At 35.2% G+C, this 25,489-nt stretch overlaps 1 protein-coding gene across 2 annotated transcripts in view; it reads left to right on the top strand.

Moving 5' to 3' along the window:
* Positions 1 to 25,489, top strand: part of LOC136032047 (citron Rho-interacting kinase-like) — a 139,544-nt gene that overhangs the window by 89,739 nt on the left and 24,316 nt on the right. For both annotated transcript variants that reach the window (XM_065712149.1, XM_065712150.1), the window contains exons 19-26: positions 2,670 to 2,859; positions 6,442 to 6,556; positions 8,859 to 9,001; positions 10,809 to 11,013; positions 15,189 to 15,422; positions 17,227 to 17,362; positions 19,392 to 19,587; positions 24,613 to 24,767. In XM_065712149.1, the coding sequence (XP_065568221.1) occupies positions 2,670 to 2,859; positions 6,442 to 6,556; positions 8,859 to 9,001; positions 10,809 to 11,013; positions 15,189 to 15,422; positions 17,227 to 17,362; positions 19,392 to 19,587; positions 24,613 to 24,767 (1,374 nt within the window). The remainder of the gene's footprint in view (positions 1 to 2,669; positions 2,860 to 6,441; positions 6,557 to 8,858; positions 9,002 to 10,808; positions 11,014 to 15,188; positions 15,423 to 17,226; positions 17,363 to 19,391; positions 19,588 to 24,612; positions 24,768 to 25,489) is intronic.

Genomic DNA, 25,489 nt, shown 5'->3' with positions numbered 1-25,489 from the left:
TTCTCGTCTGCCCTCTCATATTCACTATTGGTTCAATGAGAATTTTGATGAAGTCGTCTACCACATCTTCTTACGCTAAGTCTTGGAATAAATCAACAGCTTTAAAGTATTAGCCGTCTTTAGCAAGGCGGCTCCAAATTAGATTTGTATCGCCATAAAAAGCTGTATTTCAAATACTCGTTGGTATTTTCTCCTTTAGGTATCCAGAGCGTGCTGTGTATCTGTGTTTTTATGGCCCTTGGTATCTACCAAGTGACATGTAGCGATCGCTAATTCTGCCGGTCGGTCTGTCTGTCTGTCTGTCTGTCTGTCCCGGTTTTGCTAGTTTAGGCACTTCAAGGTAAGCTAGGACAATGAAATTTTGCAGGCGTATCAGGGACCTGACCAAATTAAATTAGAAATTGTTGTTTCCACGATTTGATCATCTGGGGAGGGTGTGGGGGGACGGTAAATCGGAAAAATAAAAAAAAATGAGGTATTTTTAACTTACGAACGGGTGATCAGATCTTAATGAAATTTGATAATTCTCGTAACTCAGACATCTCATTTTAAATCCTGATTGTATCCAGTGTCATTGGAGGGAGGGGGGGGACCGGAAATCTTGGCAAACGCTTAAAGCGGATAGATCAGGATGAAACTTGGTGGGAAGAATAAGCACAAGTCCAAGATATGTGACTGACATAACCGGACCGGATCCACTCTCATTGGTGGAGCTGGGGGGGGGGAGTAATTCGAAAAAATGAGGTATTTGTAACTTACGAACGGGTGATCAGATTTTAATGAAATTTCATATTTAGAAGGATCTTGTGATTTAGAACTCTCATTTTAAGGCCGACCAGATCTGGTGACATTAGGGGGAGTTGGAGGGGGAAACCAGAATTCTTGGAAAACGCGAAAATCGAGGTATCTTACGATTGGGTGATCGGATCCTCATGAAACTTGATATATAGAAGAATCTTATGTCTCAGATGCTCCATTTTCAATTCGAATTGGATCCGGGGAAATAGAGGGTTGGAAGGGGAAACAGAAATCTTGGAAACCGGAAATCTTGGAAACTGGAAAACGCTTAGAGTGGAGAGATCGGGATAAACTTGATGGGAAGAATAAACACAAGTTATTGATACGTGATTGACATAATTGGAACGGATCCATTCTCTTTGGGGGAGCTGGGGGTTGTTAATTCAGAAAAATTAGAAAAATTGAGGTATTTTTAACTTTAGAACGGGTGACCGGATCTTAATGAAATTTGATATTTAGAAGGAATCCATGTCTCAGAGCTCTTATTTCAAATCCCGACCAGATCTGTTGACATTAGGGGGAGTTGAGAGGGAAACTGGAAATCTTGGAAAACGCTTAGAGTGTAGAGATCGGGATGAAACTTGGTGGGTAGAATAAGCAAATGTCGTAGTACGTGATTGACGTAACCAGGCTGGGTCCGCTGTCTTTGGGGGAGTTAGGGGATGGGGTTCAGTGCTTTGGCGAGTTTGGTGCTTCTGGACGTGCTAGGACGATGAAAATTGGTAGGTGTGTCAGGGAGCTGCACAAATTGAATTAATAAAGTCGTTTTCCCCGATTCGGCCATCTAGGGGGCTGAAGGGAGAGAAAAATAGAAAAATTGTGGTATTTTTAACTTACGAGTGGGTGATCGGATTTAAATGAATTTTGATATTTGGAAGGACTTCTTGACTCAGAGCTCTTATTTTAAATGCAGACCGGCATTAAGCCTCTGATTTTCCTTTAAATCAATCTATTGATTCTTAGAATTTTGATAGAGCTCATAACATATGAGCTCTTGGCTCTTGGTTCTTCCCACCTCGTCACAAATGCCATATGAGCTCATAGATCTTGTTCTTGGTGTCTTGAAAAGCATTGATATAAGTTCAGTCAGCTCTTGCAAATAATTTTGATTATTGATAAGCAAAGTATATCATGTTTCTTCAGCAATCGTGTATCAGAACCAATTTGACATGTGACAGGTTTCTGCAGCAGGCCTCGTCTACACGACGAAATTACGGATCGCTGAGGAAATTTTTCAAACTTCTACTCATTGGCTGATCACACCTCAAAACCAATTTTAATCCTTGACATTTTAAAGATATGTTAAATAACAAAAGTCTAACAAAATTAAGATTTGACATTTGATGTTTGTACACGATTATAATTACGCTATTGTATTCTGACGTCATCCTAAATGTCATCCTTTAAATAGCGTCTCAAATGGTAACCGTCGTTAATTTGATAAAAACTCTTTGCTGAGTTGCAATATTCTATTTAATGTTCTTGAGTTCGGAGCCTCAAATGTTTGGACGCTCATAATCCAGTTCAAACAGAAAGTACATAACAGGTAGAAAAAAAACAGCAAAAAACAAAGCCTGTAGAGGTACCTTTAATTTTCAAAAATATTGACCGTTTGGCAAAAGAAAACAGATGAAAGAGTACAGAAAAGAAGTTTTGACCATCAGATCAAGGTTGACGTGACATAATTTAAGATTTTCAGCAAATAGATGATATCCAGATTCAATCCATCCTTGCAGTAACTTTCAGTCTTACTAAGAAGATTAGAACTAGTACAGTAATTGTTTTTAACACTCTCTTAGATTGAAAAAAGATCGTTTGATTCATTGCCTTCATTGTACAGTTTTCAAATTGTATATCGTACTTATTTTCAGGAAATGAAGGAGGGATATTAAAAAGACATACTGACAGTGAGTGCGACCGAAAGACGGGTGAGAAGGGAGGAAGTTTGAAAAAATCAGGCAGAGATAATATTGCCTCCGCAAAATCAGCTTATGGAGTACCTTCGCTCGTTACTCAGCCTCCTCCAAAGCCACAAAGACTGGGACAGGAAGTCCCACACAAGTAAGTTTTAGTGTATAATTTAAGTGTTCACTAGACACTCATTACCATTGGTCAACAGAGGGTTGAAGTTTGGTGGCTAGCTTGGAGAGGGGGGGGGGGCTTTTGAAGTACACCACGAAGAATATTTTCAGGTCCATGTTTCAAATTTCTTTGGAAACTAATCGAAGAAAAAGCTCAAACACAGAAGTAGAACATATGGCCTCGAGTTTGGGAGTCCTGTGCCCAATTCAGTAACCTAATCAAGGTTGTTAATGAGTTTTACACCTATCGTGTATTTGCCTATATATAATTATACGGGTCTCGTATAAAAGGATTTTCTCTAGATTTACAGAAACATACTAATTATGGAGGTAGATTGTTTTTATTTGTTTCTCAGTTTCATTACTTTTTTATCGCACTGTATTTTATTCTTCGAATGTGATTTTTCTTTTTTATTATAGCCGTTTTCTCTTTTCTTAGTCTTTCTCGCAGTCTTAGTTATTAAGATTAAATTTGATTATCTTTTTTTACGACTAATAAAGGATTAATATACAAGTGTTTCTGTTCACAGCTTCTTGTTATCGATTTCTAAAGAGAAAAAGTGTTTATTTTAAATTGTTTTAATTGAAAAATAAGGATTTTATCATGGTGAGTTACTGCCTTTATACCCCCCTACGTGTCTTTTCGTTAGTTCAGCCAACAATATGGTAAAATTATTTAGAAATACTTGTGTATTTCTTGACGCGTTCCGTATAATTCTATGATGTGTAGATGTGTAAACAGAGGAACACCAGACAATCTAGTCAAATTCATCTCTTTAAGATTAATGTTCCCTTTTAAATACAGAAATTCAGGGCAAGCGTACACTGTAAGTTGTGTAAGTTGTACCAAAAGCACAAAATAGTTAAATGATTGGATTCTTTAGTTTTGTGATGTATCTATTTACCGAGTCACAGTTACAATATTACTTAATCTTTTTCTTAGGGAATGATGTAAAAATGCTCAAAAAACAGGAATGTTTTTCTATTTTTACATGCTTTTCCTGTTTTCAACGCATTTTCGTTTTAAAAAAGAAGTAAATCCTAATAGCGTAACAGATTGATAAAACTGAATCTTAACTGTCGAATGATTGGAAATTTGTCGCTTTTCTTTAAAGCATTAAAACCGTTGGATTGCAGATAAATAACCTACCAGAAATTTGCGGATGGACTATGAACCTTATGTTAGGTATGCGTTGTAGAACGAAATAAAAAGCTTGTGTATGATGAGGCTGAAGAGTGAGTTCATTTCTGTAAGTTTCTTATTTGTTCAGCAGAGTCGAGGAACTCTCGTTCCTTGTTTGTTTCAGCAGAGTCGAGGAACTCTCGAAATCGAGTAGATTGATGCGCTTAAAAATCTTAATGGAAACTTCGGCGACTAAAGTATGTCAATGTCATAAAAAAGTGGTTGAATCTTTAGAAAGAAGAACCCTTTTCTGCCTAGCGTTCTTCAGGCCCAATTTATAGGACTTCAAGGGTGCTGCGAGACGGATTACTCGCTGCTGTTTGACAAAAGTCGATCTCTAACGATACTTTTCGCTTTACTTGTTACAATAACTTGGAATGTAGTATATTTAATGATGCAGACTTTTGAAAGTGATGCGACTCAGAAATACTGGAAGGGGCCATTAAGTTAAATGTTTTTCTTTGTTAATACTTTACTTTCTTTCTTATTTTGCTGGAAGCTCTCCTTAAAAAATGGATATGATAACCCTATGTCTAGCTCATACCCCCTTCCTCTATTTCTCTCGCAAAGTCCAGAATTGGATACTTGCTCACATCGTGTAATTTTGAATGATTTCGTGATTTTGGGCGATGTTTATGGCCGTTTACAAATTTTTGCCCTTATATTATAATAGAGAAGCGTCTAATTCAGATGTCTTCTAACTTCTATAGATGTCTTTATAGATGATGAATAAGCATTGGATTCAGCTGATAGAATAGCTTTAATGAAGGCTCTATCATTGTATGGTATACCAGATACTCGTCTGGTATACCACTCAATGATATAGCCTTAGGTACCGAAACTATGTTATTACCGAGAAAATCGATCAAGTGGGTAGCTTCACTTGTCTGGGCGGTATTATTAATAAAGATAGCGGGTGCAGTGAAAAATCTGAATAATAGGAATAATCGAAGCTCAGGGGTGTTTCTCTTTTCAGCTATTGGTAAAACTTTGGAAGAACAGTAAGATAAGCTTGTGAACTAAGCGATTTTGGAAAGCCACAGTAATGACAGATATTAAGTATGCATCTAAAGCGTAGGTGCTTCGAACGACAGTTGTATATTTCCCAGCGGAAATGTCCAAGGATAGTTTTAGCTACTCCTTTGGCTGATTGTATACCAAACAATTATCCCAATTTCTAGGACGACAATTTAAAAGGGCTTAGATAGCTAGGCCATTTTTTAGTGGATAAAGGATGACAGACAGTCAAAATTGTGCCTTTGGGACCAAACAAAAGCAGGTTCAAACGAACCGATGAGAAGCAGCTGAATACAAACCGTACACAAGGATTGGAGAATAAGCTACACATACTTGCTAATAGACCCATTCCTTGAAGGGAAGGGAGCAGGGACCAGAGGACAAGGAAAAAAGCACAAAAAGCGGATTCTCGGACGAAAGTTTTCAGTTCTTCCAAGAGAGGTTCATTTCATTCTAACTTGGGGGAAATCCTGAAATCTTCCTATGGTCCCCAGTGAGTATGGTAATAAGCATTGCGTTTTGAATTGCGATCTTTGAATTACGCCTTCGATTTAAATCACAGTCTTTTTATCTAATTCTAATCTTTATAACAAGGTATGTAATCATTAGCATTGGGTCCAGCTCAAAAACATGTTAAGAATAGGGCTGATCAAGGTTCGAATGAGCCGCCAAGTTATTATTCCAGGCGAACTTCAATAAGTTAAACATTTCTGGAGAACCGGATATGGGTGTCTAGGCGTACCCTTCTCGGTTTTCCTCCTTAAGTTCTTCTATGAGTACTTTCACTATACTCAGACTTTCCTGTTTTTTATTTCCCTAGAAGAAAATTAGGGTTTGTAAAGCTTCCCCAAAATCCTTCTGGGGCCAAACAAAAAATGGGCTCGTCCCCGAGTAGGGTGCAAACAAAATATAAAAAAGAGTTTAGTTTCAAAGAAACTGGAACTTCATTATGGGGGGGGGGGATAATGCGTGGAGTTTTTATTTGATTAGGGTGGAAGAAGAACATCTTTGAGCTACTTTTGGCTTCTCGCTGCTGTGAGTTGTTTGTACTAATAGTAGTAGTTTTGCAATGTATTTGAAATTGTCCGTCAACATTTTTGGACCAATTAACCTCTCACTCGTAATAAAATGTTTTATATTTTAGTATGTCTTGGTAATAGATTTGCTTTATTGTTTGTCTAATTTTGCTCATTGCTTATGGAAGGGGTTTGACGAACTCATTCCCTCCCCTGGGAGCTAATCAAGTACTTAGAAGTAAATATTAAAAATATTTTAAGAGTTCTTTATTTTCTGCATTGACAGTGCACTCATTAATCGTCAGATCAGGAATGCTTTTGAATTTCCTACTTATGAATTTTTTAGGTTTGAGCAAAGGATGAATACAGGAGCTGTAAGGTGCCAAGTGTGTAGGAAAATTGTGCCAATTGGAGAGTATGTAAATTCCTGCAAAGAATGTAAATTTACTGCACACACTCAGGTAAAATCATTTCTTTGTCATTATTTAGACTATTTTATGACCAGTTTTATTTAGTAAATATTTAACTACTTCGTTTTTCAGAAAATATTTAATGTAGTTGATAACATGCATTCTAGTACTTGTATATTAGGCATAGCTTGGGCCTCATATGACTCTGTCTCACGCACTTGCGGCTTACAAAGTTTGTAATTATATTTAATCCAAGCAAGGTCTATGCCATAAAATAAGTTTTATTTTTGATTTTGATTTTGATCGAGGGTGTCGATCAAAATCATTATGTAATAGTTCAAGTATTAATATTTGATGACAATGTCTGTGTGCGGGACTGCACCCAGAAAAAAAATGAATGAGTATACATACTAACTCAACGTAATATAACATAATAACAGAGTAATGTTCCACACCCAGCAGAGAGCAGAGCTCACGAATGATGGGTTTAACAAACATAAAATTTAACTCATGACATGTCCAAAAAATTAAAAGAATAAATATAGCACAAAACTAGAAAATGAAAGGCCGAGCAAAAATAAAAATGTAATGTTGGGCCAGCAGTACCAGGAAGATGACTCCGATATGGGCTAACAAACAAAAAAATATAAGCAGATTATGGAAAATTCTTATGCTCCATCATCAAAGCCCAATAAATAATACTTAATATTTTTCTTTTCAAATTATACTGGTTATTTCCAAATGACTTGAAATTTTATCTCTCAATCTGTATTTATCTGTATTTACACTTGCATTTACACTCAATTTACACTCAATCTGTATTTACACTTGCGGCTTACAAAGTTTGTAATTATATTTAATCCAAGCAAGGTCTATGCCATAAAATAAGTTTTATTTTTGATTTTGATTTTGATGGTTTGATTTTCATCGAGGGTGTCGGCTTACATTTAGTTCTGGAGCTTTCGGTGTGTTTATGTAATAGTTCAAGTATTAATATTTGATGACAATGTCTGTGTGCAGGACTGCACCCAGAAAAAAAATGAATGAATATACATACTAACTCAACGTAATATAACATAATAACAGAGTAATGTTCCACACCCAGCAGAGAGCAGAGCTCACGAATGATGGGTTTAACAAACATAAAATTTAACTCATGACATGTCCAAAAAATTAAAAGAATAAATATAGCACAAAACTAGAAAATGAAAGGCCGAACAAAAATAAAAAAGTAATGTTGGGCAAGCAGTACCAGGAAGATGACTCCGATATGGGCTAACAAACAAAAAAATATAAGCAGATTATAGAAAATTCTTATGCTCCATCATCAAAGCCCAATAAATAATACTTAATATTTTTCTTTTCAAATTATACTGGTTATTTCCAAATGACTTGAAATTTTGTCTCTCAATCTGTATTTATCTGAAATTAAAGGTACTTGATATCTATTTGAGAGCCAAATCTTTTGGAATTGACAGAAAGAACTTGATACACTCTAGAATGTCTATGAACCAGAGAAGTAGGCTGAATCAACAGAGACTTAGTGTAGAAATACTTACTTTGATTTTGTAGATTAACATGCCGTATTTCAGTGTTTATATCTTTCGTGCCTTTGGGTAAAAGACCAAAAATTGCGAATAATTTGCGTTTGTCGTCGATTTTTGCGTCCCACTTGTGCTAGAAAAGTGGATATTTCAGCCGATAAAATTTAGCCAGCGAAAACGATCATTTTAGTATGATACTACTCAGCTTCCTATTTTTTCTTCCAATACTTTATCTTTATGTCTTTGTCAAATTTAGCTTACAGAAAGGGAACCTGACATTCTGATCTCTTAATCTAATTTCAACAGTTCTGATTTCACTCTAATTGATCAGTCATAAATTGTTTTTCATTTGAACACAGTCCAAGTTTCTATATTCTCCCTACGCTATTGTAATGCGTCTCTCTTTTTTATGATATAAATAGTGTTATTACCGTAATTTGTCGAACGTATGACAATGGTCAAGCTTGGACATAACTATCATTGCTAGAATTTCTCTAACTTCTCGAGCATGTGAAGTAGTTAAAATTAGTATTTTGCGATACGAAACAGTCAGCTTTGTTAGTCGCATTTGGAGTCAATTTGAATTACGGAGTCTGTCCAACTTTCGTGGCTTTCTAAAAATGCAACCTGTTTTGCTGCCAAATTATATTTAGTCTTTCAATTGTTCCTTAAATTAGTTGCTTTAGGTATTAAAAAATCTTTTATTATAAGTATATATTTTACTCAATAAACTTGGTATGATGCAAAAACTTATGAGCAAAGGAAATATAAGTTTTCATACTGTGTTTTAAAATTTAAATACATTTTAGTGTGCTGTCAAAGTACCTGCAAATTGTGATTTTTATTCTCTGAGGGCTGAAGAAAGCTCAACTGCTTCAGATGTATTGACTTCTGATTCATCAATGCGAACAGGAACTGCTGGAAATGTGGAAGGCTGGATTAAAGTTCCAAAGTGAGTTGCTTCCAAAGGTTTTTATTAACCTAGGTTTTCTTGTTTTTGTTGTTGCCTTGATCAAGCTAGCGCAGAGGATGCATATAATAGAAAGTTCTAATAATAGAAAGTTCTATTATATTCTATTATAACTTTCTATAGAAAGTTCTGATGCTGGTTTCCCTTAAAAGTAGAGAAATATTCCATTACAGGATATACAAGCAGCGATCTAATTGTATTATTTATAAAATGGAGATTCGTTTTCTCTTGTTTCTATATTCGCACCTTATCGACTCACAGGGAATAAATTGCTGTTATATAAGAGCAATGTCAAGATCACAATCCTGGTCCGAGAACCTCGGCAATTTTATTTTTGGAGAAGAGATTTAAATTGATCAAAGTTTTGATAATAATACGTAAAATGTTTCTAACTTGAAGGGTAAATGATCTTTGAAATGAATAATGGTCTTTGAAAAGATGAATACCCACTCGCCCTTTAGCACTACTAGGAACTCAGAAAGTAACACGGTTGTTCAATGTCTGTAAAGGGTAACAATTAATGAAACCACAGCTTGTCTAACCAGAATGCCATTTGTTCAGGTACTCTGAAACGTTGGTTTGACGAAAAGGAGCCAGCGTTTTTGTGTGCCTGTATGAAAGGCTTTTTCGAAGTACTCCTTCTGCTGTTCAATATCACCAATAGAAAGATTTCTTACTCCCCCCACAGGTACTTTCGAGTGTTGGTTTTACCTGAGAATATCTAACCTCACTCCTTAGTACCTTACGGGGTAGTTACAGAAAAACCTACGAGTTATCAAGGTCTTGTCCATTCAGGTACTCTAGAGGAAGGATTTTTTTTTAGATATCCCTCTTCTATTGTATTTGTCAGGAAAAGATTTGATGTTGCAACTTTTCGATCTTCTATAGCAGTTGGAACCCCCTTTAGAACGCTGATGGTTTTGTGCTTAATGACCTTAACTTCTAACTCAAGGAGTGCCGAAATAGGCCCCATTTTCATAATCAATTTAGTGGTACTTGACTGGAAAGAAGGGTTGTCAATCCTTGGGATTTATTTCCCTTTCTAGAGCTGTTTTGTCTTACAATGTTTTTTGGATGATTTTTATTTTCTGCTGTCTTATTGGCCTATTTTCCGAACAGGGTTTCCAGTTTGGTGATTTAAACTTTATTTTGAAATTATTGTCTCTTATGGAAAAACATATTTTGACGATGCCACTCTTCATGATGCCTTGGCTCCAGAGGTGTTCTTTTTTTAACTGAATGGAAGTCATACACCCATTATAAAATAAACGCAAGTATTAGTCGGCTGGTTACAAAACAATTTACAGTACTGTTTTTTCTATTAGCCTATTTAAGGTCAAGTTACAACCAATTAGGACCATAGACGCATGCATGATTAACATTTGAGGGGCTTAGATGCCTAATCAGTGAACGTATAAAAACAAACGACCAAAAAGTATAACCATAGATATGCTTTATTCGTCTTATTTGTTCTATACCAGATATCTGGCGAGGGAAAGATGTTCACATTGGGTTACATACTTTGTCCAATCCACGTCTACGAAATTACTTTGTAACTGTTGGCCAATAAATTTTATTTTTGTTCTAATTTTGACGTGTCGACCTTAAAGTTTTCTTATGGGCATGCACAGATAAGGATCATGTCTAAAAATAAAAGTTTTATGGGAACTTAGCCAACTTTGCTTATGTGGGACTCAGTTATTTCTTCGTTTTCTTTTTCTTTTGTCTTCTTCTTTTCTTTGTGACATGGCAAACGAATTTAGGACAAAAAAAAACTTTCATATTTCAGGCTGGGAAGGAGTAGATGGGAGGAAAAGTATTTGAGATTTGAGGGCCAAAAGCTTTGCATGTACGATCAAGAACCCTCTGAAGGTTTGAAGCCAGTGACATGCTTGGACTTAAGCTCCGAGTCGCATCGTATATACGTTGTACCAGCTGTCGAACTGGCTGAGGTGTCCTATTGCGCTGAATCTGACCTTCCCTTTGTTTTCAAGGTATGTAAAGTTGTCAATTTTCATGTTTTCTTTAATAGTTTCTGTTTAAATTTATCATTTAGGCCTTTATTAAAAGAGAGCAATGAAACTACTTTTAGAATGTTAGAATTCCACAGAGGATTTCAACTGGCCATAATTTTCGCATTATCTGTAAAATATCATAATTGTTTGTCTGTCCTTTAATTATATTATAAACTCGTGACATTATTAATTGTATAGTGTACTTTAATTGAATACGTAATTTAACTGTGTAGCTTCTGTTTGCTCTATAGTATTTATGAGTATGCTTGATGATTTTGAGCTAGACGCTCTGATGTACGTAAATTGTAACTGGTTTCCACTGCCCCTCCCCCTTTCCTCCATCGTAATATGTCCTGTCCTGAAAATAAATATCTGCAAATGTGCTCAGTGCTTGCCTAATCCCATTTATAAAGCATAAAAATCCTGTTCAAATAGTCCTAAATGAGCGACATACTTGAGTAAAGCTCATTATGTGACTTACCTTCAAAACAAAACCTTTTAGTTTCCACTACAGTTTGTATTGGTGGATCCCTTTGTCTGTATAGTTTTTGGTCTATTTAACTGTTGAATCCAAAGTGTAGCATCGAAGACCTCGCCTCATTACCCAGCCAGAGGTTCATAAATATAGACTTGTTGTAGCTTATTTCGACTCGGGCTCTTATATGAATCTTTCAATGTGTTAATTAAAAACCGTTCCGAAAAAGAAATGTTCTAAGATTAGTTGAGCCATATTAATCTCAAGACAAGCAGAAATTTAATTCCTCTAACAATTTAAACTCAAAATGACCAGAAATTACTACTAAAGAATAAATGAAACCCAAAAGAAACAGAAATTAGTCTTAAAATGAGCAAAACTTAAATTGAATATTTGAATCAAATTTAAAACGAACAATAATTACTACAAACAGGAGATTGGCTGCTGTCCCTTCCCTATCTATAAAAATCCAAAGCCTTCTACGTCATTTGCATTTTACTGAAAACTATGTGTGTCTTGAAAAGTCCTTGGAAAGAACTAATGTAAATTAAACTGAACATTTGATATATAATGATATTAATTGATGAAAGCTCAACAGTTCAAGATTTTATTTCACCGTAATTTTTAATTTTTTGTTCAATTTTGTTAGTATAAATTAAATTATTTGTAATATAATTCGTTTTCAGTAAAGTGTAAATGACGCAGTAGGTGTTAGACTTTCGCAGTTAGGGAAGGAATTAGTAACCAAACTCTTGTTTGTAGTAATTTTTGTTCGTTTTAATTTTGATAGATTAAGTTGACTCGTTCTAAGATTTATATATTCATTTATATTAATACCTTTTGTATCTTTGTCTGCTATGATAGTTTCTTTCATTTCTGTTCGTTTTAGGTTTTATTTATTGTTTGATAACAATTTCTTGTCATTTTGAGTTTAAATTATTGTAGGAATTAATTTCTGCTAGTCTTAAATTTAATATGGCTCTTCAGTATTCTTTGAAAAAATCTTCTCCGAAATTTTTTTTTTTAAATTAATTTCTGATCATTTTTTAATCGCCTAAGTTTCAACTTTTTCAACATTACCCATTTTAACAGCAATTATTTTTTTCAATATCAAGTGCATTTTAAGATCTTTATCAATGTTAAAAAGAGAATATGAAAGGACAAGATGGGAGGGATGGCTGTCCTTTGTTCTTTTTCAACATGCCTTTAAAATTTCAACTTAACACTCTTAGCCGTTCCTTAGATATTGCGTTTGTGTCCTTTCGAAAACCCCCCGTAATAGTGTGCTTTGATTTTGTTTGACATTCCCCTCAACATTTTCTAGGAATTTACCTTAAGTAAACTTAGCCTTTTTGGAGACTCAAAATCAATCTTGCCACTTCTCCGCAATAACCATCCTTTTATATAAACCATGAGCAACTCATATAACACTTCCCCAGGGGCTCTGGGGGTTAAGTCATCCCCGTAAATATAGTTATTTCACTTAATCGACTATTTGAACAAGATGGCTATTCCAAAATTTTGATCAGATCTTTATAAGGGGGGGGGGGGTAGCTAAAAAGGGAATAGGAGGGGGACTGGTTCCCTCTGACCACTTCTTAACATCCTCCTCAACGTTCTCTGAAAGTTTAAACTTAATACTATCAGCTATATTTGTGATATTATGGATACACCTTTTTGGTAAACAGGATGCATATAGTATCTTTAGATTTAGTTTGACATGCCCCTCAACATTCTCGAAGTTTCACCATAATGGCCTTAGCCTTTTTGAACACACCTAGAATAAAAAATTCCTTCTTTTTCTGAATGATAAATCCTGCATGAAACAATGGATAAATCGCATAATTTACAATCCTTACCCCTGAGCCTGTGGTGGGGGGGGGGCACTGCATCCCCAGAGACAGAGTTGTTAGACCTTTTGAATATTTGTCACAAAATCTTTTTTCTCAAAATTTGATCAGTGATGAGGGAAGGGAGCATCTAAAAAGGGCAAGGAGGATTGGTTACGCTCCGATTGCTCTTCAACATCCTCTAAATTTTCAACTTAATACCCTCTGTCGTTCCTTAGATATTGATGGTACGTCCTTCTGACAATCAGAAGCACACAATTTGTTTTATTGTGTTCAGCATCCCTCTGTAAAGCTGTGGGGATTTATTTCATCATGTCATTTTGGCTTTTGACTATTTTGAATACGATGTCTATTTCAAATTTTGATCAAATATTCTTGGAGGGATTGCAACTAGAAAAGCATGGAAGGGGGTTGGCGGCCCTCCAACCATTTTTCGATATCCCTTCCCCAACATGCCCTGAAAGTTTCAGCTCAATACCATTGGCCGTTCTCAAAATATTGCAGATCCTCCTTTTTGATAAACTGGGTATACTTAGCGCCTTTTGATTTAATATAACACATGCCTGAAGATTCTCCAAGGTTTCACCTTAATGCTCTAAGCATTTTCGGATACACTCATAATCAAATATTTCCTCTTTTATTAGTGATAAATCCTGCATGGAAACAATAGGTAAATTGCATAGTTTTTAATCCTAACCACATGCGATGGGGACGTGGTGTTCCTGAATGTATAGCTATTAGACTTTTTGACTAGTTTCAGAAAAATGATGATTGCAAAATTTCGATCAGTTGTTGAGCAGAAGAGGTACCTAAAAAGAGCGTGAGGGGGGAGGGGGCTGGTTACCTTAAAATCTCTTCAATATCTCCTCAGCATACATTGAAATTTTGAACTTATTACCCTCAGTCGTTCTTTACATATTACTGATGCTCCCTTTTCACAACCAGCAAACACATAGTGTTTTGTGGAAGGACATTGTGATTGTGTGTGGCATCCGTCTTAACATTTCCCTAAAATTTTTACCTGAAAGCCCTTTGAAGCCTCAGGATCAAATATACCCTCATAAAAATCCTTATATACTAACAATGGGCAAATTGCATAACCTATAGCCCTTGCCCGGAGACTGGGGTAATGTCTGTCAACCTTGGAGGCATAGATATTTGACCTTTGAGCTATTTTTAACAAAATGGCCATCTCAAGATTTTGATTTGGTGCATTTGGGGGAAAAAGGTATGATGGGGGGACTGTTTGCCCTTTTGTCCCTTTTCACACTTAACAAGGACACTAAAACTTATGATTTCCAACCGAAGTTTATACGACCACTCCTCCGATAAAAAAAACCTTATATGTCTATGATATGGCTTGTCTTTATACCTTTCGACCGAAAAGCTTGCTATTGGTTTTAATATAAGTGCTCAAAAACGAAGCGCGTCTTGTACCCTATCCATCTCGTCAACGGATTTCAGTTGTTACCACAGTTTCTATAGAAGAATAGTTGAAGTACTCACTCAATGTGGGTCCCGGAGCCCTTGCCCCCACTATTAACTTTTCAAATTAACGAATATTGTCAAAAAAAAAAAAAAAAAAAAAAAATGCATTATACAAGTCTAAGGCAAAACTGAAAAGTTCAGATTCTACAGTTTGAGCTCCTCAAAAATTCATATCCTTGGTGTTCTTGAAGTCAATGCTCACAATTACGATGCTGAAAACTTGCAATTTGAGCAAGTTTAAAAGAAAACACAACTATTAGCCTACATGTTTCAAAAATAGCTTTTGATTGCACTACGATTTGTTAACATTGTTTATTAACATTATTTTTTCAACCTTTCAGATTGAGACAAAATCATTAACAAGTTGTTTCCCAAGTCATACGCTCTACTTTTTGACATCGAGTCACGAAGAGAAGAAAAGGTGGATTACTGGCTTTCAATACGCTTGCAACCTCCATCGTGTTTCGAGCGCCAGTTTAGAAGATAGGAAAAAAGCTTTATCAAATTGTTGTAGGACGCTTATGACCCTTAATTCAAACAAAATTGAAATTCATTGTGCTGTCAGTATAGGAGAGGTAAGTAAAGTTTAATTTTCTAGACTCTAGATTCCAAGTAATGAAGGGGATAAAGTCACGCCCGATAACGCTGAGGACTAGTTCAAGCCTACCTATCGCAGGGCCTTAACTCTCTTGAGGAGTGGTGACTCTTGAGGTAATTATTGCCAATAATTTGGCTATAATGGTTCGCTTGACGTGGTTTTATGCTGTAATGAGTTCTTATTCTACGTATTATTGTTATTATTCATCTCCATTTTGTTAAATTTCGTGCTTTATTAACTTCTTAGGTATCTCCCTTGAGGTTCAGTCACGGTAAACATTTTTTTTGCGAATCTATAAAAATTATTAAGTTCAATTAAATCGCATTTTACTTCGTTTTCTAATACAAAATGTATCATAATCAATATCAAAGTTTATACTAAGTCAAGAGCGAACTTTTTTCCATGCATTATTGTTGATTTTTCTTCCTTGGGTCATCTTATATGAAGGATAGTTATAGAAAGTTGGGAAGGGATTGTTTCAAATTCTGTTTTGCTATGCCCTTTTGAGGACAGAACCGATCAAAGACAACCTGCCACCCGTGTACCCCTACCTGCCCTTGCAACCCCATATGACATCAGATCAAAGCACCAAAATAGCCATTTTAATTATGTCTATGAATGGACTCAAAAATTTGCCTCCAATGGTGGTATTAAGTGCAGTCTCTAAAGTAAGGGCTCCTAAATGTACAAATAGCTCAAAAACAGTGCATAGATACATTTGAATTGAAAGCTGGACTTGCTAGATCGAGTTTAAACCAGAGTCATACAAGGATTTTCAATTTGTATGATTGACTTGCCCAAAACGACCCCTCCCCCTGGACCCCTCCTCGCCTATTCCTTAATTTCGACTGACTGATGTTATCTTTTCTTTTTTATACCTTACACACTTCTTAGATTAACATTCAAATGTTTCCCAGGTGGCTGATTACCAATCTGAGCCCAACTGTGTAATACAGACGTCCGAAATCAAAACACTGTAGGCACAAATTTAACTCATAAATCAATGTTATTCAGGGGTTTTCCATCGGCCTGATGGAAGTGTCCTAAGTAGCGTCCCTGTGACCGCAATTCACTATTCTTGACGCCTTTTTTTCCATGTCATCTTAATACCCAGTCACGAAGGTCAGAAAAAAGGATTAACCAGTTTTTGATACAGCTTTATCCTCATCGTGTCTCAAGCGCCAGCTTAAAAAACGGAAATAAGGCTTTATCGCCTAATTGTAAATCATTTATGTCCTTTTAGGCAAATAAAATTAAAATAGTATCTCCCCTTTCAACTCCTGTGATCCAAGTTTTTTGGATAAAATTTGTTATTTTGTTTTTTATTTTTGCTCCTAAAATAACAAATATGGGTTTCAGTAGGTAAATATCTTAAAGGTGGTTGGTTACGCCTGGTTGAATCAGTCACGCAGCAAATTATAAATCTAAATAATTAGGGAGCTGTTAATAGGGTTGTTGGGCTTCTGCCTACTCACATGATCGTCGTTTGGCATATATAAACTTGTTTCTCCTCGTTCGATTCATGGTCATTTAGGGATCATATAGACTCAGTAAAGGATCCTTAATGATTAGATTTAGTGATTGAAAATCTTTAAATCAGTTCTTAAAATGATATTAAAATAGCGAAAAAAATGCGTCCTTTGCTTTTTACTCATAAGTCACAGAGAAAGATGGTATTTCGTATTTACAGAAAAACCAACGAAAAAGAAGATTAGGGCAACTGAAATCAATTTTTTTTTTATTAGTCTGTACTGATTTGTTTTCCTTTTTTTCGTTTTCAGGCAACAGTGATTGGGACTAGTCTCGGATTATACGCAATAACAGAAACATCCTCGAATCCATATTTGATTGATGTAGGTGGACCTGTTTATCAAATAGTTGTTATTCCTGAAATAAAAGTTGCTGTTATGATTACGGGTAAGCGCTTTTGATGCTTTGGAATTACCTGCGTATGTAATTCGGAAAATAATGTCCTGATCTATTGCTGTTCTCCCCGTAATACGTTTAAGTCAAGTTTATTCGTACTAACTTTTAAAAGATCTCCGGGGAGTCCTAATAACACCACTGCTAGAAAGCTCTGTTGGCTAACGAAATATACCTACCCAGCAGGAAACAACGTAAAAATTAAGTGATAACTAAGGAATGTTCTGTTTTTTTTAAATATGAATATATAGATTTTTTTAACTTAAATTATGCTTGAGTGATGAGACTTGCTGTAGTAGTATTACGGTAGTTTTGCAATACGAGCTAGACTCTCAACCAGGCATACCGTTTTTATGGCACTTGGTATTTACCAAGTGACATAAAGCGATCGCAAACTCTGTCGGTCTATCTGTCCAGGTTTTGCCAGTTTAGGCGCTTCCAGATAAGCTATGACGATGGAATTTGGCAGGCGTATCAGGGACCAGACCAGATTAAATTAGAAATAGTCGTTCCCCCGATTCGACCATCTGGGGGGCTGGAAGGAGAGGAAAAATTGAAAAATGAGGTATTTTTAACTTACGATTGGGTGATCGGATCTTAATGAAATTTGATATTTAGAAGGACGTCGTGACTCAGGGATGACTTATTTAAAATCCTGACCGTATCCGGTGATATTGGGAGAGTTGGGGGGGGGGAACGGGAAATCTTGGAAAACGCTTAGAGTTGAGAGATCGGGATGAAACTTGATGGGAAGAATAAGCAAAAGCTTAGATACGTGATTGACATAACCGGACTGAATCTGCTCTCTTTGGGGGAGTTTGGGGGAGGGTTAATTCGGAAAAATTAGAAAAAAAATGAAATATTTTTAATTTACGAGCGGTTGACCGGATCTTAATGAAATTTGATATTTAGAAGGAACTCACTCATGTCTCAGAGCTCTTCTTTTAAATCCCGAACAAATCTGGTGACATTGGGGGTGGTTGGAGGGGAAGTCGGAAATCTTGGAAAACTTTTAGAGTGGAGAGATCGGGATGAAACTTGGTGGGCAGAATAAGAAAATGTCTTAGATACGTGATTGACGTGACCGGACTGGATCCGCTCGCTTTGGGGGAGTTAGGGGGAGGGGTCCAGTGCTTTGGTGAGTTTGGTGAGTTTGGTGAGTGTGGGTGATCAAATCTTGATGAATTTTAACATTTAGAAGGACCATGTGTCTCAAAGCTCTTATTTTAAATCCCGATTGGCATTAAGCCTCTGATTTTCCTTCTAAATCAATCTACTGATTCTTAGAATTTTGCTAGAGCTCATGCCATATGAGTTCTTGGCTCTTCTGACCTCGCCACAAGTGCCATATGAGCCCTTAGCTCTTGTTGTAGTTGTATTTAGCTCGTAAATAAAAATAAGTTAAGTGGTTACAATCGTGTATAATTACAAACATAGACTAAATACGATCAAAACACATATTACAAAATATAGTTCAAATGGCTACAGTAAATTTTACGACATTTTGCAAGAAAATTAATGAAAATTTAAGAAGATTTTTTATTCTTTAAAAATTCCACAACTAACTTTTTCTCGAAAATACTGAAAAATAGTGAAAGTAACAGTTTTTCCATTTTTGTTCTAAAAAAAGAAGAAGATGAAAATGTCTTAATTCAGGGCTTTTATTGTCGAATTCTTGACACAGAAAGAATAGCATTGGATTACCTTGCGACTATTAACTTCTGTCCAAAATTTTGGAGAAATACATTAGATGTAAAAAGTTTTCACTTAAAAGCACTTTTCAAGGAATCCCTGTGCTCCTCCTAAGTTTAGGTTGGGTGTAAATGTTCTGGATTTGCTTGCTTGCTTCTTAGCAGTACGTTTTATTCTGTCAAATTTGAATCTAAAAACGGTATGACTATTAGAGACTTGTAAAAGAATTGAGGTTTCTAATACATTGGCAGATCTATAAAAAAAAAAAGGTCACTCCAATGTTTTTTGAAGTTAATATTTTCATTTTGAACAAGAGCTTTTTTTCTTTAAGGCCAAAATAGGGTCGTTGCGAAATGTAGCTACACTGCATTAAAGGAAATAGCGTTGTCTGGTGTCTCAAATGGCAAATTAAACCTTTGCGAGATACGACATCTCACTGATTGTCATTTGATCTCAGCCAAGATGCTTGAAAAAATTGGCCGCGATGGAAAAGCCTTTCTTTTGGCTGCAGATCCTGATAGCGTTTCGTGAGTTTTGGCCTTTCTAATTATTTTGATTATCTATTGGCCTTGTTTAGAAAAAACGTATATTAATCATATACCTTTAATTTCTGTAATTATCATAGTTTAAACTTGGATTATGAATTTGCTAAGAATGGTGTTTGTTTTCTTCTTTAAGGTTAAAGTTGAACTTTTATGTGATGACTAATTTTCTGAAAAAGAAGGAATCAAACTAATTTTATAATTTAGTGCGAAACCATATCCGGGGGTGGGGGGCTAGGTTTGCCCCCCCCCCCCAAAAAAAAGCAAATTTCTTTTGTGTTTTGTAAAAATTTCTTTGTAAAAAAGAATTTGATTTAAGTTTAAGATCCTAATAGTTTTTGGATTCATATTGCAATCATATCCTATTGCAATGTAGATAATTGCAACTTGAAAAAAAGGAAACACATACATTATTTCTAAAGTTTAATAGTTGAATCTTTTGGATGATTTTGAAAATACAAACTTTAATCTAGTGTTCAGTTTGAAGAACATGCACATACATTTTTTCTATTTGTAGGTTTCTTGTATTTTGCAGAGGTAAAATTTGTAATTATACCATTAAAACCGGTTCCAAGTTCCTTAGAAAAATGTTAATTAGTAAAAGACCGTTTTTCTCTGAATTCAAGTGGGAATTATTCGTTGACCACGCTAATCGTTTTGTTATCCAGCTTGCCGCGTTTCTTCAGACACTAGAGAGACATTTATGTTTGCCATTTCTTTGTCCACATGAATAATTTCTTATTGTGTTGCGATAGCAACACTTAGGTTTTGTCTTGTTTATATATATATATTTCAGCTTATTCCTAGAAAGTGGTAAGGGTCTAACCTCTGCGGTTTTTACGGAAAGTGTGGACCTTCGGCCGGATTGATGAATATGACTTTGCATTTAGTTCCAAGTTCCTTAGAAAAATGATAATTAGTAAAAGACCGTTTTTCTCTGAATTCAAGTGGGAATTATTCGTTGACCACGCTAATCATTTTGTTATCCAGCTTGCCGCGTTTCTTCAGACACTAGAGAGACATTCATGTTTGCCATTTCTTTGTCCACATGAATAATTTCTTATTGTGTTGCGATAGCAACACTTAGGTTTTGTCTTGTTTATATATATATATATATATATATATATATATATATATATATTTCAGCTTATTCCTAGAAAGTGGTAAGGGTCAAACCTGTGCGGTTTTTACGGAAAGTGTGGACCTTCGGCCGGATTGATGAATATGACTTTGCATTTAGGAAAGCTTCGTAGAACTTTTGCCTGGGACCAACAATCTATTGTTTCTACCCATTTTTGTTCCTGATTTCAGCTGAGTTTATCATTCGGTTTTTCGCACTTGGGATTGTAGTAAAGAAATGGTATCAAATGTGCCTCTTAAACTTTAAAAGTTGTCTCATTGCTAAAGAAATTAGAGTTCATCCTTCGCTCCTTTCTAAGTGATGACGTTAGAAAATTGGCCTACGGCAAAAAAGTGAACTTTTGAACTAAGACAGATAGATTTTTTTTGACGGCAGTCGATAGCTCTTGATGAGCTGATCAAAGTATATGTCATCCATTTTTTGGTAGAAAAATTCCTTCATGAGATATATCAGCTTGGAAGTTTAAAGGGTTTGACAACTTCAGTAGTAAGGTATACACTGAAACCAAAAATAGGCCGATTCCAAGTTTGGGCCATATAGGGGAGTTTTAAGCAACAGTTGGCTGTTAGCTCATAATCATTTTTTGCAGTGAGGGGTTCGCAAATTTTGCTAGCTAGTGTACCTATTATTTGTTTCCGGTGTATTTGATGGTAAGAACAATTTGGTTCCAGTGGTAAGACATGTACGGGGCTTGTAAGTAGTAATCATCTTCAGCGATGAGGGGTTTGCAACTTTTGCTAGTTTGTGTGCCTATTATTTGTTTCCGGTGCATTTAATGGTAAGACCAATTTGGTTCCAGTTAAATTTTTCTCTTTTCATTTTTTATTTTCTTTCTTTGTTTTCATATGGTTCCAGTGGCAAGACATGTAGGGGAATAATCGGCTGTTAGGCTGCAATCATCTTCAGCGATGAGAGGCTTACAACTTTTGCGAGTTGGTGTACCTAGTATTTATTTTAAGATCCTTACAGATTAACAACTTCAGCGTTTAATCAAAGCGAGGAAACAAAACCAAAGTGTTGCTCTAGCAACACTTTACTCAGTGAAGACGAACAAAAATTGCCGCAACACCTCACCCATGCTACGTAGATCTAATTTTTTTTTCATGCTATCCACTGAGGTGATGTTGGGACTTGGCTTTGTGACTTCACTTCATTAAACAAGAAACGATATACATAAACTTATACAAAGGAGACAGGGAGGCAACTTTTTTTGTCTCCTTTAACAATAGAGAGAGAAAAAAGAAAAAGGAATTACACCTCAATAACTCACACGGAGTACATAAAAAGAGAGAAAGTGAGAGAGAGAAAGAGAGAGAGAGAAGAAGCGAAAAAAAATCGACTCGTAGACACGGATGGGACTTCTAAACTAATTTATAAATAAATCACTTTACATTCAGTCCCCACTACTATAGGCAGAAAGAACTATCTCTTTCAATTTCTTTTTATATGTATAGAGTGATGGTGACTCACTTATTGAATCAAGTATTTTATATTTATTGGCAATCTCAGGAAGTTGACATATTAAACTTAGTCTTGATCTCTCATTTTTAATAATGGGAAAAATAAACTTATTCCTTGCTCTTGATAAATGGCTATGTTTATTTTCAACCAAGAGTTTCATTATATTGAAAAAATTATCACTACGTTGGATTTCTAAAAACCATATGCCCATATTAAGGTGAAAAATTCGTTGTAAATGAAGAAAATCAAAAATAAAAATGATGTTTTAGTTTCAGATAATTCTTTTGTCTTCCTAGGGTGTGTTAAAAAAAGGATCCAGGATTCTTATTGCCTTGTTTTGGACGATTTGGAGTCTTCGTAAATGTGAATGGAATGTCAACATCCAAACGGTCAGGCAATATTGAAAATAGTATTCCACTAATGAAAAATATAATTTTCTCTTTATTTGGTATGGAAACAGGAACTTTACACTATGCAAACAGCCGAGATGGACACTGTTGCCTCGAGTTTATTAATATGCGCCTTGAAAGACAGAGTTGAGTCAATGTAGATACCTAAATGTCTAAATACATCCACTCAGCAAGTTCCAATACTAATAGTTTTCAATGACACACGCTTCACTGCTCTCAAAATTCTCCCAAAAACCACAAATTCCGTCTTCTCTAGGTTAGGTATTAGTCGATTCGCATGAAACCAAGAATTTACATTAAAAGCAACAGTTTCGTTGCCAGCCTTCAGACTAATTGCTGTGTCGTCTGCAAACAATATTGGTAATTCATCGTCCGAAGGCATGTATTTTGGAAGGTCATTTATGTATATAAAAAAAAGTAACGGCCCCAATACAAACCCTTGTGGAACCCCTATATTTTCTAAAGGAAAAATATGAGATGATTCCTCACCAACTTTGACTGTAAAACTTCTTTCTAATAAACAAGATCTCACTAACTCAAGAGCTATTCCATGAATTCCTACAATTTCCAATTTATTAAAAAGAATTGCATGTTCTATTGTATTAAAAGCTTTTTAAATGTCAAAAAATATAGTTGCCGCCAAGTAACTATCATCCATAGCATCGGATAAGAAATTATGTAAAGCGGCTACTGCTTACTCTGTTGACCTACCACGCAAGAAACCAAACTGATTGGGAGAAAGAAAAATTATTCTTTACCAGAAATGAAATAAATCTACTCTTTATTATTTTTTCAAAAACTTTAGAAACAGGTGATAAAATAGCAATAGGACTGTAATTATTTGGATTATCTTTATCGCCTTTTTAAAACAAAGGTAAAACCTTAGCTACTTTTAGACAAACTGGAAAAAACCATTCTTCATGCAAGAAAAAATAAATAAAAGCGGCTAATTCTTTTTCTTTCTTTAAGTACTTCAGCTAATTCTTTAAACAGAGAAGTTGACATACCGTCACATCCTATCGAAAATCCGTTTTTCAAAGTAGTAACAGCTTTTTGAAATTCCAAGAACTGGATAGGGTACATAAAAATAGTCTTATCTAATTTATTTGGAATATATTTTCTATGATTATGTGTCCCAGCAGAAATTTGATCCACCAGATCGCGTCCCATTTTCCTAAAATTGTTAGCAAATGCTTCTGCCATTACTCTCTCATCCGTTATTCCGGATGAGACTCCTTCACTCCTTCATTAGTTGTAATATGGGATGGAATATTTCTTGTTTTGACATTACTTATTCTTTCATTTATTATTTTCCATGTTTTCCGCGATGAATCGCGTTCACGAAATTTCTTTTGATAATATTTTGCTTCTCCCTCTCTGAGAACAAAAGTTAACCGATTTTATGTTTTTTTTAAAATTTTTCAGTATTAATTTCATTTGGATACTGCATCTTCACCTTATATAATCTATTTTTTTCTTTTATACTAATTAACAAGCTTTGAGTAACCCATGGCTTACGAGGTAAATCCTGACTTTTCTTAATACCAAAGGACATACTCGGTCAAATATTTGGTTAAACTTACTATAAAATAAAGTCATTGACTGATTTAGGTTTTCAATATTTAACAGGTCACTCCAGTCTATATCTCTTATTTTTATTTTCATCTCATCTATTTTTTTCTGGTTAATTACCCTCTTATAACTTTTATTTGGTCTCTTTCCACGCTCCATCCCGGATCCAGAGAAGTCTGGAATGGAGCGTGGAAAGAGACCAAATAAAGGGCTTTCGCTATTTCAATTTCTGAGACTAGTTGAAAATTTAACATACCTATGTTACATATATTGCCCTTTTCCCTCAAGTCTTGTATCTAGACTAAACTAAATATTGTGAAAGGTTTATAAAGCTCAAATTTACCTTTCCTAAAAGAAAGATGTTAAGCTACTCTTGTTGCGTTGTTAAGGTCCTTAGAAAACCAGTTAATTAGCTCTTCTATTTAGTGTGTCTGAATGGAGTGAGCCTGACAGATGTTTTACGCTGAAAAAGAAAATCAAAACAAGCAAAGCCTGCAGGTGTATTGATTTCTCTGCCCAGTCCGCGATTCTCGGGTGTGAAAAACTAATTGAAGTGGATTTGAACAACTTGAAAGTTGAAGGTAAGATTCCAATCGTACTTAGTTTAGTAGTAAATTTTTGCTTATTTTTCCATCTTTGGAATGTCAAGGAATCAGTCTTTTTTTTTTCGTCAATAAAAAATTCATCGCAGGATACTCTATTTACAAAGCATTTAAGAACTAAAGACGGGATAAGAGCTATCACAGGATAAGCGCTGTTAAGAACTATAGAGTGGGCGTGGTATTGATCTTATTTATAATGCTTAGATCCAAAAGTTGTAAATTCTTTTACAAGTACAATTTCTGGGCTTTTGACGGGAATTGAAGCGTCAATAAACTTTTTCCGTCAAAATTAGGAATATTGACACTTGAATTGAAAAAGCATAGTTTTTTATTTTCTAAAATGGTAAAATGAAAATAATGAAGGATATCATATGCCATCTAGCATCGCTTTTTGGTATTAGCTTGCTAGAAAAGAAAATGGCATACAATAAAAGAACAATAAATAAATAGTATGAAAACTATAGCAAACGAAAAAATTTTTACAATCCTTTGTTCCTTAGTTAGTAAAAATAGCCTTATACAAATATTTATCTTTAAATTATGCATTAGGAAGTCGCGTTTGAGGCCAGATACTGGATCCAACTTAAGTATCGTGAATGGGTTTACTGAAACTCTAAGTAAGGCACCTTTTGGAAGTAAATTTAGTTTTTGAATTCCTCTCATTTTAGATTTATCATATCAACTTTTAAATTTGAAGGTTT

This window comes from Artemia franciscana, chromosome 10 (assembly GCF_032884065.1).
Source record: "Artemia franciscana chromosome 10, ASM3288406v1, whole genome shotgun sequence".
Lineage (NCBI taxonomy): Eukaryota > Metazoa > Arthropoda > Branchiopoda > Anostraca > Artemiidae > Artemia > Artemia franciscana.
Note: the sequence above shows the minus strand (reverse complement) of the source record. Positions and strands in the feature narration are given on the sequence as shown.